Source organism: Haemaphysalis longicornis, unplaced genomic scaffold (assembly GCF_048455015.1).
Source record: "Haemaphysalis longicornis isolate Haplotype H1 unplaced genomic scaffold, Haemaphysalis longicornis Haplotype H1 scaffold_7, whole genome shotgun sequence".
Classification (NCBI taxonomy): Eukaryota; Metazoa; Arthropoda; class Arachnida; order Ixodida; family Ixodidae; genus Haemaphysalis; species Haemaphysalis longicornis.
The window spans coordinates 16,398,662-16,415,968 of NW_027526422.1; the positions used below are offsets into that span (position 1 = coordinate 16,398,662).

The 17,307-nt window shown below is 48.5% G+C and overlaps 1 protein-coding gene across 1 annotated transcript in view; it reads right to left on the minus strand.

Moving 5' to 3' along the window:
• Positions 1 to 4,333: 4,333 nt before the first annotated feature.
• Positions 4,334 to 17,307, minus strand: part of LOC144145091 (uncharacterized) — a 28,395-nt gene continuing 15,421 nt past the window's right edge. The window contains exons 5-8 of the mRNA XM_077676582.1: positions 13,180 to 13,322; positions 11,520 to 11,632; positions 7,905 to 8,005; positions 4,334 to 4,874 (exon numbers count right to left, since the gene is read on the minus strand). Of these exons, the coding sequence (XP_077532708.1) occupies positions 4,506 to 4,874; positions 7,905 to 8,005; positions 11,520 to 11,632; positions 13,180 to 13,322 (726 nt within the window). The 3' untranslated portion in view covers positions 4,334 to 4,505. The remainder of the gene's footprint in view (positions 4,875 to 7,904; positions 8,006 to 11,519; positions 11,633 to 13,179; positions 13,323 to 17,307) is intronic.

Below are 17,307 nucleotides of genomic sequence, written 5' to 3' on the forward strand. Positions count from 1 at the left end.
GACATTTACGGTAGTGAAGGCTCGTCTTTGTCAACATCTCGTATGCGAGATGTTGACAAAGTTTAAAGCGTAGTCATTATCTACATTGTCTGTTTGAATGTAATTTTTTTTTTTTTGCCTGAGTGCCTTACTGGAAGTTTGTTTTCTATTTCATTTCGCCTGTCTACAGTTAGTTCATGCTGAAAGAGCATGCTGTAGCCTTCTTTGGTTACATAACTCCCAGTCTGGAATAACAACAGGAATACCGCATAAACCTAACAAGAATTCCTATCGTATGACAAAAAACTTTGTTGTGACAACCGAAACCTTATTGTTACTACAAAGCTATCGGTTGCTACGACACACATTTGTGTCGTAACGACTAAGCCAATTTTCTCAACGACAAACATTCCTGTAGTCACAACAGAAGTGTCTGTCGCTACGACAGCGATCATGCTGTCGTGACATAGCCAGCTGCCAGAACCACGACAGAAGAATACGACAAGACGACAGTATGACACGCAAAAATATGACTAACTACAGGAACTTTTTTTGTCATTTTCGACTGGGTATATGCTTTCTAATTTGTTCTTCTTACTTTCAAGATAAGCAAGGTGTAGCCACCACGGAGCTAGGAAACAACTAAACGTGCGAAGTTTTCCCCTGCGTTGAGGCTCTCCGTTTCGGAGTGAACCATGTGCACCGCGTATACGACCGCAATTCAACCCTCATGTGTGTGGCCACCTCCACGACAGGTATACCTCTCCCATTATGTGGCCATGGATACCGTCAAAGTGCGCCACGCACCGATACATTCAGTCGCAAAGCAAACCTCGACGGAACGGGCTGCCCTTGAAGCTTCATTTAAGGGCATCTTCAACAATGTAGCCCGCTCGTTCACCGACTTCCCTGTCCTGCGGACGCAGCCCAGCATAACTTGACAACGGTCACCGCGACACAGCGTTATACGGGAAAGCAAAGCCGTGCACGCCAAGAAGGCTCTTAATTTTCGCTGCTCTGCAACGACTACCTGCCCTTTGTGACCTGCGAATGGCTGATTGAAACTGAAGCGCGAACTCCAAACACAGGCCAGAAAAGAAACCAGCGCTTCGTATTCTTTGAGTTTCCCTCTCTTATGCGAGTTTGCTGGTTACGCCTCAGTTTACATGATGCATTTCCATCGGCTATAGCTCCTTATCTCATTCTACATCGGTACACTTGGCTGGCAACGTACCACCAACCGGGCTGACGTTTCGGTCCTACGCAATCTGGTTCCAGAACTACCCATCATTCCCATTGAAGCGTAAGCGCCGCTGCCATGTTCGCGTTGACACTATAGCGCCAGTTTCCCCTCTAGTTATTATTGTATGAAACTCAATGCGCCGTGAATGGCCTCCGCGGCGCGTCGCCGGCAGCAGATCGCGGAGGCCACGCGCCGTGCTTGCCCGCACGGCCGACGGAGCGGCTCGAACCGACGAAGGTCGCGGCAGCAACAACTTGTCGCCGCCTTTTAAGATTGCACAAGTCGTGGAAACGTAGTTCCGCATTGGTGAAAGTGGATGCTAGTGTGGTGAAAAATTGTGCCAGGTAGTGACATCAGCATTAGTTTTCAAAGCGATTCTCAGATATCTGCAGCGAATCGAGACCTACGCCGACCGGCCGTGGGGGGAGGTCCCGCACGCGTTGTGGCAAGTGGCCGAAGGATGGCGATGCCTGCGCGCAAGAATCGCCCGAGGTCGTGGAAGGTATCTTGACAAGCTTAAACGGCAATCAGCGCGGATAGAAAGTTCCACAAGCGAGAAAAGGGGTGACAGTCCGGTGAAAAGTTGTATTAGGGATTGTCATTCGCAACTGTAACAATAGCGGCGATAAGATATCTGCCGCGGCGCTAAGACTAAAGTTCCCAACATTCGATTATGTGCATCCGAAGCCGGCAACGAGTTGTTGAAGAAGACCCTCTCGTCACGCGCGCGTGTTGCGTTTGAGTTCCCCTATAACTTCTTGGGGATCCCTAACGCTCGGTTCTCTTATTTTAAAACTCCCTATTACCCCAAATCATTAACGACGTGCTTCGCCTCGTACACAGCCTAGCCTTCTGTGAGCAGTCGTGAGTTGCGAAATTGATGCTACAGAAAGGCAGGCTCACTTTAAACAGACAAAAGCCCACGTTGCAATTATGAATTTCCACGCCGAGGCCCTAATAAAAACTGAATATAGCCATGTCCAAACCAGCTCGAAGGCGTTGTAAACTCACGTTCATACCATTCATACATTGCGGACAAGTTATCGCGAAAAGTAAACATATCAGCCGTGCAGAGTGCAGGCTACGGCAGTGATCGCTAATCAAATCTGGGCATAACTCACACACACCAACACGGAGCGGCTCTTAGAGTTAGGAGTTCACAACACGTTGAGCGAAATAGCAGAGGCACAACGCACAGCGCAGTTTACGAGGTTAACACTGACTAGGACCGGCAGATCGATACTGCAGAGAGTAGGCTACCAAACGAGGCTGCAGGGGGAGGGGGACCGGGCGCCGCTGCTGTCGCTGCCGCGCGGGCTGCTCGGCCTCATGCAGATTCTGCCAGTCCCCAAGCACATGGATCCAGAGACGAATCGGGAACGCTGCCTTGCCAGGGCAAAGGCCCTCACGGCCACGCACGCGGCGGACACCAACGCCTACTACGTCGACGCGGCGGCATATCCGAACCGCCAAGGCACGTACGCCGTGGCCGTGATAGCGGCGACCTCAGGGTAGCTGTACACGGCGGGCAGCGTGCGGGCCCAAGACCCCAGACAAGCGGAAGAGCTGGCCATCGCGCTTGCCCTGACTAACCCAAGTGTGCGACAGTGCTGAGCGACTCACGCAGTGCGATCATAAACTACGCCACAAACAGAGTGTCCTCGTGCGCGTCCGGGGTGTGCGGGGCCCTACCACAACGAACAATGCCAGTGACCATCAAGTGGTTCCCGGCGCACATGGGCCCGGTGGGAACGGGAGCGAACCGTAACGAGGAGGCAGACCGAGCAGCGCGCGTGCTCACCAGCCACGACGCTGCTCCGAGCCCTCGTCCTACGGAAGGCGAAGAAGAGGACGATCACACCGAAATGACGCCGATCGACACGTACAAGGAGGTGCTGGCTTGGTATCGGGAGGGCAGGAGAGCCTACCCGCCACCGCACCGAAATCTCACCCGAGGAGAAGCAGTGCTGATACGCCAACTACAGGTGCGCGCGATATGGACGCCGGTGTTCGCAAAACACGTGCGCCCTGAGATATACCAGACAGACGCGTGTGCGGTGTGCTGCGGCGACCGAGCTACCATGAAGCACATGCTCTGGGAATGCCAACCAACGGACTCAACCGCGGATCCGCTACCACCGCGCCTGGAAAGTGCGGTAACCAGCGCGAGAGGTCGTTCAGCTCGCGCTAGCGGCCATCGAGCGCCAGCGGCCGAACCCGCTGCCTCCCCCCCCCCAGGAGGCCGGCGGTAGTAGGTAACCCTTTTCGCAGGCCAAATAAAGATGTTGTTTCTCTCGCTCTCTCTCTCTGGGCATAACTACAAAAAAGATTTTAGGGAAAATAGGCACTGCTTACACCAAACTGCAGATCGTAGCAGCACTTTTAAGCATGTGCGGTTAAGCAATCCGATCACCATTCTCACGTAGTCATTCATATACCAGGCAATGCGAGCAGTATACGCGCGGTGAGATCACAAGTGAGCGACGCGTTTCCGTCTCTGTTACAAGGTGTTTCCTTGCACACACAGTCTCGTACATGTCATGTCACATGTATTTCATAATGAATTTGCAGCGTAGTTTTCTCGGCATCAGTTGTATCATCCTTGGCGTTAGCTGGCTGTGTACGAGCAACTACCTGAACGCGGCGATGTCGCCGCGGGAACAAGCGAGTCGCTGATTGCTGACCCGGATTATTCGGTCTGCAGACCACTTTCTTGGGTAATTTGCATCAAATCCACAAGGGGGGGGGGGGGGGGGCGTATACGGTGACCACAAAAAAAAAAGAAAAAAACACGCGATCGCATACGCACAGGAAATGTGTTCTAGCATACGACAAGGCGAACCGGCATCCAAGTGACGTCATTCGTAGGTGGCGCCACGGTATGTCCTCGAGGCCATATTGTAGGCTTCGCAAGCCTAATTCAAAGCACTTTATGCAAGGAACAAATCGCTGTAGGCAACAGCTGCTTCAGGTACATGCCATTCCCTCGTCTTCACAAAATAAAGAGGGCAGACAAAGAGTTCAGTTTTTGCGAGAATGAAAATAAGAGAGAGTCGGTCAAACCTTTATTGTGCCCATGCCGTCAAGAATGATAAAGCACACCACGCTGCGAGAGCCAAATGGGCTGCAGGACTAAATTTCGGGAAAGAATTCGCAGCGATAGCAAACCAAAATAAAAAAAGCAGTGCTCGAATTCATTCAAGCTGTCGTATATTCAGTCGAGATAAAACCTTGTGATGATGAAGACGAGTGCATCGTCGCTCTCGCGTGTCGCCGTTTCCGCTCACGTAAAAAAAGAATTGAGCAGGGCCTGTCCAGCTTGGCTGGTGGCGTTAGCCGAGACGTGTTGCTGCGGCGGGAAGTGGTCCTTGAGAAACACATTGGCCAAGATGGCGCCCGCGATGAGCAGCACGAAGAGGCCGGAGGACGCTCGGCCGAGGAGGAGCTCCCAGCGCTGCACGACCAGGTTTCGCAGCAGCGGCAGACCGAGCAGCAGGCCCGCCGCAGCGCCCGCGATGTGCCCGGTGTAGCTGACGCGCTCGTCGGCGCCTTTGCCCACGTAGCGCGTGAACACGGCCATGACGACGTCGAAGCCAGCGTCCAGAAGCAGGGTGGTGAGGCGGGCGTAAGGGTGCTCCATCTCGTTGAAGTTCTGCAAGAATGAATGGGTGAACGAGTGAATGAATGAGAAAATTGCACTGACAATTACTGTACTCCCTAATGCGAAATTTGGGTGGGTGGGTGGGTGGTAGTGGTGGTGGTAGTAGTAGTACGGGGGTGTAGCCCGAAACAACCCATTCCCGTTTGAAACCGTCCCGCTGGAGCCCATTCCCGAAACGCCCTTCCCGTTTGGCCCGTCCCGTGTGCGCCCGTTCCCAAAACGCCCTTCCCGTTTGACCGCTTTCTGTTTCAACCCGTTCCAAAACACCCTTCCCGTTTCAACCCGTTCCCAAAACGCCCGCCGCAAATAGTTCAAATAAGTTTCTGAGCTCACAGTGCACTTTGAGCCTCCAGAATTGTGCTGGGCAAGGTAGTTACTGATTAATTACTACAACATATTTTACTCATTTCTTGCCTAAATATTTAGCGCAGGGGCAAATTCTATTTTACCTTGACTCTAACTCTACTCAATAGACGGCGACACCGACATGTTTTCTTTTTAAAGTTCTGCAGGTGATGGCTACAGTATTCTCAAAACAACTACAATTATTGTGAACGCTTCGACGAAAAGTGAAAAATTCAAGCTACTTTAAACGAAAGCAAATAGATATGAGCAACAAAATTATGCGTGGTTTGTTTTGAGACTAATTCATCAAATGTCGTTACTTGCGCCGTGGCGGCCGGGTTACGCAAGCCGCAGACGGTGTGTTGAAGTGTCCTACCGTTTTCAGCGGCAAACGGAAACTCCAGCTATGGGTAACCCGGTAAACGGTGACGCAGACACGGTAACGATATGCTAAAACTCTCTATTATAGACGGATAACTACCTAAATGTTTGCTTTTGCTTTTCCACGTACTGCGTGCCCGCCTATGTATTATCAGTAAAAAGTACACGGAAGAGAATACACCTTGGGGTGTTCTTAACGCTGGTATGAAAAATGTGTGCGAACCATTTCCTCCAAGCAAAAATTCCAGCTTTAGACTTCCATGACCATTCTTTTACAGGCATTTGCATATAAAGTGACCGTTAGCCACACATTAAAATGAATCGTACCACTGGCTTGGTCCATAATAGTTACCGCTTTCATAAAATACATTTTTTCTGTAGTTGGTTAAATTTGGTAATTATATTTCGCGAGATCTTTTTCCTGCGTAGAAATAAAACAGTAGCCCTGTACTACCCCTAAGAATTAATAGTAGCAGTTGCTAAAACAACCAACTTCATTCTCGGCAAGAGCTACGGACGCTACAAACTGGCACTACGACCACAGAAAGGATTCTGTTAATTCTCGCACTTTCTTTTTGTGTGTGTGTTGCATATAAGTGCATGTGCATTCGTATACGCAACCGTAGGGTCTGGAACCATCACCGCTGCCGCGGAGTACGCATGCGAGCCACACGTTCCAGACCGCTCGACCAACGCAGAAGCAGACGGAAGGGTGTGGTTTCAGCTGTAATTCACCAACGCTGTACCGGGTCGGACGTAACGCAGCAACCTATATATACGTGTTGTTTTTTAATTGGCGCCGCGTATCGTAAAACGGACCATTGCAAAAAGGTTGAAGGTTAATAGGGCGTCTGCATACTTTGGTTCCGCCAGCCGTAAGGTTTGTTTACGGTGAAATACGTTTGACGTAACTTCAATATAATTTCCAGGTTACGGCGGACGCAAGTAATTTTTGACTTTCGGTTAAGTCGTACGTAACTCAAAACATGAGGTTAAAATACAGTCGGACGCAACTATAATTTCAAAAATCGCACGCCTCCGTCCGAGTCACACGAGCCGAAACTGGGTTCGTTATTCCGGGAATGGGCTAAATGGGAAAATACGAACGGGAAGGGCGTTTTGTAGAGGGTTGAAGCGGCACGGAACAAACGAGAAGGTTCAAATGGGAACCGGCGAAATGGGAAATGGAGAAAGGGGAAGGTCGTTTTGCGCCGGGTTGATAAGGGAAGGAACACGCGGGAAGGATGAAATGGGAATGGGTTCAAACGGGAACCTCCCTAGTAACGGTAGTAGTTGGACAATTGCCTTCGCATTGACAGCCCATAAGAAATATTTAGTTGTCCTTGATTTTTTTGGTCTTGTTAGTTGCCTTCGATTTCATCACTTGCAATGTATTGCCTTGGGCATCTCTACTTTGCTTCTATGATTCCTATACCATTCGCCCTAAGGCCCTCTGGTTCTTTTTCTTCACTGCATGTCTCCACGCTGTTCATGTAGAGGTGTCGTAAGACTCTCTAACCTCCCATTTCTGGTCATCCTTGTTTCTAAGCTGCTCTTGAAATCATTTTTCGCTCTGCGCTTCTCTGTCTCCTAAGGAGGCTCGTCGCATGTCTCCCTGGTCGGTTTCATTCGTTGTTTTTCTGTGTATCTATGAATAACAACGCACGACTGCATGGTAACGACACAAAACTTGTGAACGAGGGACAGCGACCATGGATGGACGGCGACCTACGTGCCGTACGAACACAAATGCTCACCCGGGAATAAACGAATTCGGTCGGATTGAAAAGGACAGGATTGCAACAAGAGGGGAACGCCTGCCTGGGCGGAGTCGGAAAACCATCGAGTAAGCGAAAATTGACCATGGCCAGGCCGGGTCGCGGTAAAATGGCTCCATCTTTCGGTCGGCGCCAGCACTTTCACTAGCAAGCCGTCATCGAACGTGCAACGCCGGCGTTTTTGGTAAGAGCACTTCAAATAAGCCGCGGGGACACTGACACGAGGCACGCTTTCATTAAAAATAGTACACGGGTGCTTCGACATGGTTTGAAAGTTCTTTAAATGCTGGTTCTGTTGCAGAAAGCTTGCGGCAGTTTTGGCGGAAGATAACTTGCCGATTCGAAAGAAATGGAAGCTTAAGACGGGTTTCGTAAATGCCGCACTTAATGGATATCCTTCGTATCATTTGTGTTCTTCAATACATCTACCAAATTTAACTAACGTTTCAATATCTTGGAGATATTCATGGACAACTGAAAACGTTTGTCACGAAGCTTCGAACTTGTCGGAACCTACCAAGATGAGCGTGGCCAGATGTCCAGCGAAGAGGGCGTACAAGCCACCAGATCCGCCAGCAGCCACCGTGTACGGGTCCGCAAGCGATGACGCCAGGGAGCCTAAAGAAAATTGCGGGGTTGTTTAGAACTTTTTAAGCGTGTTAAGGGGAACGTTTAATTGGACCTTCTGTTGATCTGCTCTTGAACTTTCTGTTGAACATTGCGGCCGCACACGTCACCACTTGACCAGCCCCCTGGACAGTACTCTCCGAAGGAAACTCGCTAGCCACCGCCAGTAGCCCCCTGTTCGCCCCCGTCGGTACCTCCGCCTCTCGTGGTCACTGGTATTGCACGTGAGGTCGCGGCGTACCCTCCTTTGGCGCTGCTGCTTCCCTTTTCCGGCGCGCGCTGTGGCGTCCTTTCTCAGGGCCCTTACACGACCCTCCCCCACACTTCGTTTCTCGTTCCTGGCACGCGATCCCGGGCTCACTCTTTCGGGCTCGCGCAATGCAATCCTTTTTGGACAATTCTGTCTACTTCGCAACGATTTTTTTTGTAACTCACGCGTTCCATGAAACAGATCTATGAAACAGAGGCTTTCGCGTTAAAAGAGACGACTATATTGCCCCACTATACTGCCGCCAAAGCCAGGTGTAGCGAAGGATGTGTCGTGCGCTAATCTTCGCCATGTTGTTGCACAGGCTGATTTCGTGCAAACTATGACGACCGGTCCGCTGAACCGGCCAAGCGTCTGCACCTAGCAGCCCACAACAGTAACGTGCAGCTCGACCGTTGGTATCGCTCGGCCGTTGGTTTCGGGAACACCAAAGGGCGGCTGAGGGAGTTGTTTTGCAGCCTCATTTCGTGTGCCATTGTTAGTGCACATAATTGATTGCTTTTGATGTACAACGCCCACAAACCAGCCCTTCTGTCTGAGAGATAAACTATGACGTGATTATTTTTGCAACGATGTTAGTTTTGGTGTTAAATAACACCGTTTAATGACCTTTCTTTCGCGCTCAGGGCGGTACTTGTTCATATTGTGCAACCTAAAGCGCTGACGATCAAAAGCAAGATGTTTTACATTTTAAATTTCGCAATACGGCAACGACATTTGCTTTTCGTGCTTAGAAATTAACAAATACATCAGCAAATTGCCTCTTTTCCGCTCTAATATCTGCACAGAAAGTCAGTTAGCCCAATATAACGGGAATTAAACTTATAAGAGGGTTAGCTTGAACGAGTTGGTATGTTGCGATCTAATAGCACAAACTTTATGCCAGTGCAGAATGCAAAGATGTCGACTCAAAAGTCAGCCTTGCGCTGGTCCAAGCACCATGGTTATTCCCCCACAATCAATCAATCAATCAATCAATCAATCAATCAATCAATCAATCAATCAATCAATCAATCAATCAATCAATCAATCAATCAATCAATCAATAACCACTGGGGTGTTCGGATTATGGTAACACCAGACTTCAGGCGCAGTAACTACATTCGTATCTATTGGCGGTGAGCGCGAACACAGGCGGCGCTGCGAAGCGCGCCTCCGTGACGTCAGCTTAGGGATTCTCGCATTTGTCGTCTGCTTCACTCAGGATCGCTCTCCCTGCTGTTTCTTTGCGCTCGGTCAACGTCTGATGCTTGTCCGCACCAGAATTGCCGTGTGGGTAACTTTTTATCATAATAATAGGCTTAAAATCGCATACACTAGCTCATGGTGTCAATTAAAGTATAGTTTTGGATACCGCTACGGGAGAAACATTGCCGGCGCCACCCCATTCCTTGCGAAGCCGGTCCTGTGCGGAGCGCGAAGAGTCGAAGCTAGGCGTCAGCTTCTCATGTAAGCATTCGAACAAAAGGAACAGTCAGCTGCTAATAACCGACAACAGCGAAAATGGAAGACCAAAACAAATTCTAGGCCTTCAGGGCTGTCGGCTTTGGCAGAAGGCATTACGATTCCCGGTAATCATATGTAAGGTAAAACAGTTTTTGCAACCTTGCCGAACACTCGAACGCGTTTTGTCACATCACTTTACGTTTTCAAGGCATGAAAGTTTGCCGACATGCACTATAGACAGCAAAAACTGTAGGTTGAGCTCCAAATAACCCAGTGTGTATATACGCGCGTGCTGATTCTATACCAGGCATCTAACCAGTATGGAGGTTAATTGAGCAAAACGAGTCACGTCTTCGTTAAATTTATAGTAACACATATATGTTTGTTAAGACCTGGATGGATATTTCGGAACATTTTGCACATCCATATCTTCCCGATATTCGGATAGGCGTTATAGGAAAACTGAACTCAAGAGGAGGAGGAGGAGTAAGGGGAGGAGGCGAAAACTTTGTTTAACAATTAAATCAATCTGGTTAGTGGGCCGGGTCCTCAGTCCAGAACAAGAAAGTAAAAGTAATTTTCTTCAAATCATAGAACGCCATCCAGAGTAGTATAGGATTTGTTCTTCGCGCCTGGAAGGGTTGAAAAGCAATAAAGAGCTACTTGGAATTCTTCTTCGGTTTCGAGTCTTGTAATATATGCAGGTATACTATTTATTACGTTAGTTAGCGAGTATATCATGCCTTCAACACCGTAATCATGTCATCATTGTTCGAGTTGAGAGTCAGTTCGTTATGATAACGATATAATTACGATAGAAATTCGGAGCACAAAAGCCGCCTTCGAGTACTGTGGACCACGTTGTTTAGGGTGCGATCGCGGTGGCGTAGCACAAACCTTCTCATTGTATTTGCATGTGAATAAACAAAGCACGCTGCGGATATGCACCTTCTTGCACGCAGCCGTAATGAAAGTCAATTTGTGAAGAAGGGAATGATGCCATACAACATGAAGGAAATATCCACACGATCTTTGTGAGCCTCCCAAACATCCCGAAACCTCCTAATAAGAAGTTGGTGGCGGCGCAGAAAAATCAATGCGTTGGGCAGAAAAAAAAAGCAAGAAACATTAATCCGATACAAGACAACAACGAAAGAAACAGAAGAAAGCCGCTTTATTTCGATCCTGCTGTGCGATGAGCGTGTAGAGGCCGCTGCTTGGTACGTAGTATTAGACTGTTGAGTCTTCATAGGAGCATCTCAAAAATACCGCAGGGAAGTCTACGCATTTTGAATACTTATCGAGAAGCTCTGATCGCTGATCCTCGCGAATAAGCAAGAAAGAACGAATTACACACGATCTTCTGACCGATAATCTGAAGAAAGTTGTTCTCTATCTCTTCGTGTGTTGCAAACTTGTGGGGGATACAGCTTCAAATTATTCAGATGCGTCAGAAGCTGGCAAAATAGCTGAGTCGCTAGAAATACGCTTTTTAACGCACTAAAGCAACGAAGCGGGCGATTTCTAGCCCAGGCACTGTTGCCCCTCACAAGCGGAGTGTAGCAGACGACAGCGGCGCGATTCCCTAAGCCGACGTCAGAGCCAGGGGGCGCCACTCAAAAATCTCACCGCCAATAGCTTCAGATAAGTGCGTGACTAAAGCTCCATAATGAGCACCTATAGCACTTGTACTGCTCAGCCATCACATTTGAAATGAGAGACAGAGATTTCCAGTTGCGCACAATAAGACACCTAGAATGGTAAAAGACGGCAAGGTATTTTTGTGCATACCAGACACGACACCGCCCAGGTAGAGAGGCATGATCCTCCACCACTTGTGGATCGCCTCGAGTGGCACCCCGATGGTCATTTGATTGATGAAGTTGAAAAACATGTGGATGTAGCTGCGAAGAAAAAAGAAAAATCAGATGACGATTACTATACTTCCTAATGCGAAATTTGTGCGCAGTGCGAACTGCAGTCTCCTCAGTCACGGCGCATATCTGCTGCGTCTCAGAAAGTGATCACGTGATCAGCGAATGCACAGCGGCGCGTACTACTCTGCCGTTATCCCGCAGCGCTTCGCTGCCGCCAAGCATGTTGTTGCAAATCCTGTTTGAACATCCCGCGAAAATATCACGTAGTTCGGGTGAGAGGAAGAGCGTCTGGGGAAAGTGTGGAGGGAGGGCGCTCTTCGGCGGTGACGCATGGCGAAAGTGTGAGGGGGAGGCAGTGAGACATTTTGAGCCAGGGCGACGTGCTGGGAGATTACGCCATAGCTGCGCGTGCCGCCCTCCCACTCAAACTTTCGCCAGACGGTCCTCCTCTGTTTTCTTCATGCATTCGGTGTCTCGTTCGCTCGCTCGGTTACGAGGACACCGCCGCCGCCACACCCTTGTACCGGGCGCCAAAGTGCTGCACACTAAAAACATTATTTATTTTTCTGGGCTGTGCATGTGTATACCCGAACACGTGTGCGTGAAAGTTCAGTATTTCAAGTATTACTTGGGAAGCCGCAGCAGCGATATAAAGGTAGTTTATAGTATTATAGTATGAACCGCCTGACATTAAACAGGATCAGAGTACAAGCAATTACAGCAACAAGGCGACAACATGGTGAAGATGTTGCTGTTATTGAAAACGTGTATCGAGAGAAGAGGAAGAATGTGGACATCCTATTCCGGTAGGCCGCGGGCGGGCTGTTGCTGCAGTCTTCGCCCGGAGAATCAGGGCGTCCTGTTCTTCGAGCTGGCTGCAGCGCTGCACGCGCTCCCAATGCTCAGGATGATTACAATTTTAATGAAGGCAGCCCTTTTTACTGCCAACACACAACACATATACTAAGCCCGCAAGACTGTTTACGAAGGGGCCATAAAGGAACGCAAAGGGACCATGTGTATTCTGTCATAAAAACAGCCTACAGATTTAAATAAAAAGGTAGGCATAGCGTTATAACAACTGTGCCATTTTAAACGCGAACTACACACAGTTAAGCTAAAGAACTAGGAAACATGAAGATTGAGAGGCCGCTCACCGTGTTTTGGAGGTAGCGATATTAGATTTACGCACAAAAATCAGCTGACGTGAGAAGTGGTTGAAGCGTATATTTGCAATATAGTGCGGCGCGTGCGTCAAACAACCTTCAATTACGTTGAATGAAGAGGAAAAAGCTTTTCTCGGTGCGTCCTAGCAATTTGCAAGTATGAGATATCTTTTTATTCAGATCATTTTTATATTAAAGTTTTGTTCCGATTCCATCGTAATGTACATGTGTCACAGACTCTGTTCCTTCAAATAAAATACAGTTGCACATCAGAGCCCGTCCTGTGCACTTGTTTTCTTTTCTGTACGTCGTCTTTCTGAGCTGTTTTGCGTAAAGAATTGCCCTTTTCTCCGTGAACCCAAATGACGGACGAAATCCTTCGCGTAGTGCAAGGGGAGAGAAACTGACCCGACGTGGACGAACATGAGGGTCACGAAGCGCCACGCCTCTTGCCGCTTGTGCGGGTTGTACACGAGCGGGCTGTCCTCCGGCACGTCTCCCGTCGGCGAAAACTCCTTCTTCGTCCAGGCGTAGTACACGAACACCGCAAGCTGCCACGAGGGAGAAATAAGAGCAGGAAGTAGAACACACTGTTTTCCCTTTTATTTTCCACTTCGGTGGGCATTTCCTTCTCGTCAAAACTCTAGTTGACCTCGGTCCAGTTTGTTTATTTTTAATTGGCGTCACCCGTGATACGTATGTGGTACGGGGTGGGCTTTTATTTTATATTATAGCCCTTTAGCTTTATGTTGGGCAAGTTGGTGCATATTTGTGGCCTAGGGGAGAATTTGCTGGCGTGCAAAGTCACGTATAAAAAGACCCGCCGCGGTGGTTCACTGGCTATAAGGCGTTGCGCTGCTGAGCACGAGGTCGCGGGTTCGATGCCCGGCCGCGGCGGTCGCTTTTCTGATGGAGGCGAAAAGAAAGAACGCCCGTGTGTACGAGATTTCGGCGGACGTTAAAGATCCCTAGGTGGTCGAAATTAAACCGGAGCCCTCCACTACGGCGCGCCTAATTGCCTGCGTTGCGTCGGCGCGTTAAACCCTACAATCAATCAAATCAATCAAGCAACTAGGACAAAGACAAACAGGGAGACGACGGGACAAGCGCTCCCGTCGTCTCCTGTCTGTCGTTCCTGTCGCGCTCTAATTTTTCACCAAATAACAGGAAGAAAGCGAGAACCGAATGCTTTGCGGTGTAGTGATGGAAGCAGTCGCTGTCGTAGCAAAAACCAACGCATGTAATCTTTTGACCAGTTAAGAAAAGGTTTAATTAAGTGAAGAAAGTTTCACGTGTTCGGACCAAGAGCGACTACAGATGGCTTTCAGGAAGCAAGGGTGGCTGTGTTCTATTTAAATGCATGCACAATGGCAGTATGGAACGCGTGAGCCATACAGTTATGTTGCTAAAGCGTATTTTCAATTATTCTTTTAATGCGTGCACATTCTCCCGGGACCCGATGCTCTGCCACGTAAAACCCAGTATCACACTTAAGGCGGATCAGAAAATTCTTCAATAAAAGGTCCTCAGGCCTTATCAGACTGCTTATAGATGGCTTGCACTGATATCACTGTAGCTGCTGTGTTGGCGCGCTGCGGGCACTATGGAAGGCCGTCAACCTCACGACCGGCTCTTATATCCAGCAGCTATGCGTCAGAAAGGGCGATTGTGTCGCCACGTTCAAGCCATGTATATTACCCCGAAAGAAAAAAAAAAGTCTTTCCTACAAATACAGTTGCATGAAGTATTGAAGCCGAATAAAAGAGGGTGGTTGTAAAAAAAGCTTTAGTGTTGCCGCTTGTAACACGAAAACGCCGAAGTGAAAAAGAAAAAAAAATGGCCGCGTATCTGCTCCTTTCGTTGCAAATGCCGTCAAAAGACGATAGTCTTTATCGGCTTTTGCGAAGTAAATGCCTCCCTTCGCTTTCCCGCTCACCTCTCATGTTGTTCCTCTTGCGTCGCGCTCCTCCCAAGGTAAAGACGCCAAAGGTTTGCTTAAAATCATTTTAAATTTCCCGCGTTCCACTGCTCCAAACCGGTTGTCTCGATGCGAACGCTGCCGTACGGCGAAGACGCGCGTTAATCGAGGCGCCCTACTTCAACGTTTATAGAACCACGTTTCCGTACTCCACGTGCGTTGCAAGCAGAACGTGGAATCTATTTAGTGGAACCTTGCGTAACTGTTGCCGGTTGATTTCTTAAAATGGCGCCAGAAGCTATAGTGGCGCGGGCGATAGCAGGCGACGGCGGAGTGAATTCTTTTTCTGCACTTGATGAAGTATTTAATTTCACAAAAGTCAAGCATGTTTGATTTTTTGATAAAGGAACACTGCAAATATCACTTCTGTATTGGTTTGTTGTCTCATATTTGCGTAATGTCTTGTTCTTCTTCAACAATGTTGACAAGTATGAACATTAAACCGGACATACATGGGTAGATTTAGCTGTGACTATATAAGACTATTGCGCAGGCGTTGTTTTGCTTTGGCCGGGAGGCTGAATCGAGTCACAGACAGACAGACGGACAGACAGACAGACATACAGACAGACCAAAATTTCTGGGTTTAAGTAGCCCAAGAAAGACTATCGTCTTTAAAAAAGCGCTTCCGGTGGCCGGAATTCAGCCTGGGAACCTCGCATTATGAAGCCGGCGTCTATCCGGTTGCTCCATTTCGACGTAGTCGAAGCGGTTTGGAAAACTTAGACGCCAACCAAATATTCCGTCACGAGAAAGCTTCGCGTTCAACCATCGTCGTCGTTTGACGGATTTGACGGAAGGGTGCATGATTTTAGGGGCGAAGCTCCTAAAGCCATGGGTATGTCCATCCCTTGTGTCTCGTGGTACGTGACCGCCGCATGCTTTCGGAGATGTCGCAAAGTGGGCCGCGTTGCACGCGCAAGAACCGGCTGCAACCGGCAGCGCAAACTCGGCACCGGGAGCGCGAGCTTGTCTGTGTTCGCCAACGGAGGCGCGAGCGCACGTGCACTGCGAGGGGGAGATCACGCAAGAGATCACGCCACGAACGCAGGCAGTCGTTCTCGGAGATCGAACGAGACGCAAGGACCTTTGCTCGTTTCCTCTCGTCTTGTTCGGGCACAAGTTCGCCCTAAATAAAAGTTCTTTCTTTACCGTTGTGTCCCATCCTACGTGACAAATTGTGGTGGAGGTGCGGGGTAGTCCTCGATGGCGCGGGGTCTTTCACCAGGTCTGGGCCTGGGAGCATCTCCGAAAATAAAAGTTGATTTGTACAATGTACGCACACAGTCTTACGTCTTTCTTAATGATGTAATGGGCGAACTTTCACGGGAGAGTTACGGTTACCGATCATCTCCCCCTCTCCAGCTTCACTTATCATCATTCATTCCGTGGATATGGCGTGATTTTTTTTTCAAGGATACATTAGATCTTATGGCTGTGTTAAATAAACATTCCTATGCTGTAAAATGATTTACACCCTTAATGGCGTAAACCACTGTCTGTAACTTGCACTCTTACGCCCTAACAAAACAAAAAAAAACATCCTTCAGGGTGTTTTGTCGCTAATCACACCCTTTAAAATTGGGTTTTTATTTTGAAAGGGTGTTAGTTATAGACAAAAAGGTGTAAATCATTTTACAGTGTAGGGCCTTCATACTTCAATAACAGACTGCTGATACTGCACCTGGCAAAGCAAAGGGGGCAAAGCACCTGGTGAGGATCAGATAACAGCAGACCTCTTGAAGGATGGCGGAGAAATTGTACTTAAAAAACTGGCAAACCTGTATACGCAATGCCTAATGACCGCAATGGTACCGGAATCTTGGAAGAACGCGAACATCATCCTAATCCATAAGAAAGGCGACATGAAGGACTTGAAAAACTACAGGCCGATCAGCTTACTGTCAGTCGTCTACAAGGTATTTACCAAGGTAATCGCTAACCGAATTTCTGCAACCTTAGATTTCAGTCAACCTAAAGAACAAGCAGGGTTCCGTAAAGGTTATTCAACAATGGACCATATTCACACGATCAATCAGGTGATAGAGAAGTGCGCTGAGTATACTCAACCCCTATATATAGCCTTCATAGATTATGAGAAAGCATTTGACTCGGTCGAAACCCTAGCAGTCATTCAGGCATTACGGAACCAGGGGGTAGATGAGCATTATGTAAGAATACTAGAGGATATCTATAATGGGGCTACAGCTACCATCATCCTCCATAAGGAGAGCAGTAAAATACCTATAAGGAAGGGTGTCAGACAAGGAGACACAATCTCTCCAATGTTATTCACAGCATGCTTACAAGAAGTATTCAGAACGTTGGATTGGGAACAGGTGGGAGTAAGGGTTAATGGAGAATACCTCAGTAACCTCAGATTTGCTGATGACGTTGCCTTGCTAAGTAACTCGGGGGACGAATTGCAAAGCATGCTTTCCGCAGTGGGCGAACAGAGTAGAACCGTGGGCCTGAAAATTAATATGCAGAAAACTAAAGTAATGATCAATAACCTCGGGACAGCACAGCAGTTTGAGATAGATGGCGAGGCAGTGGAA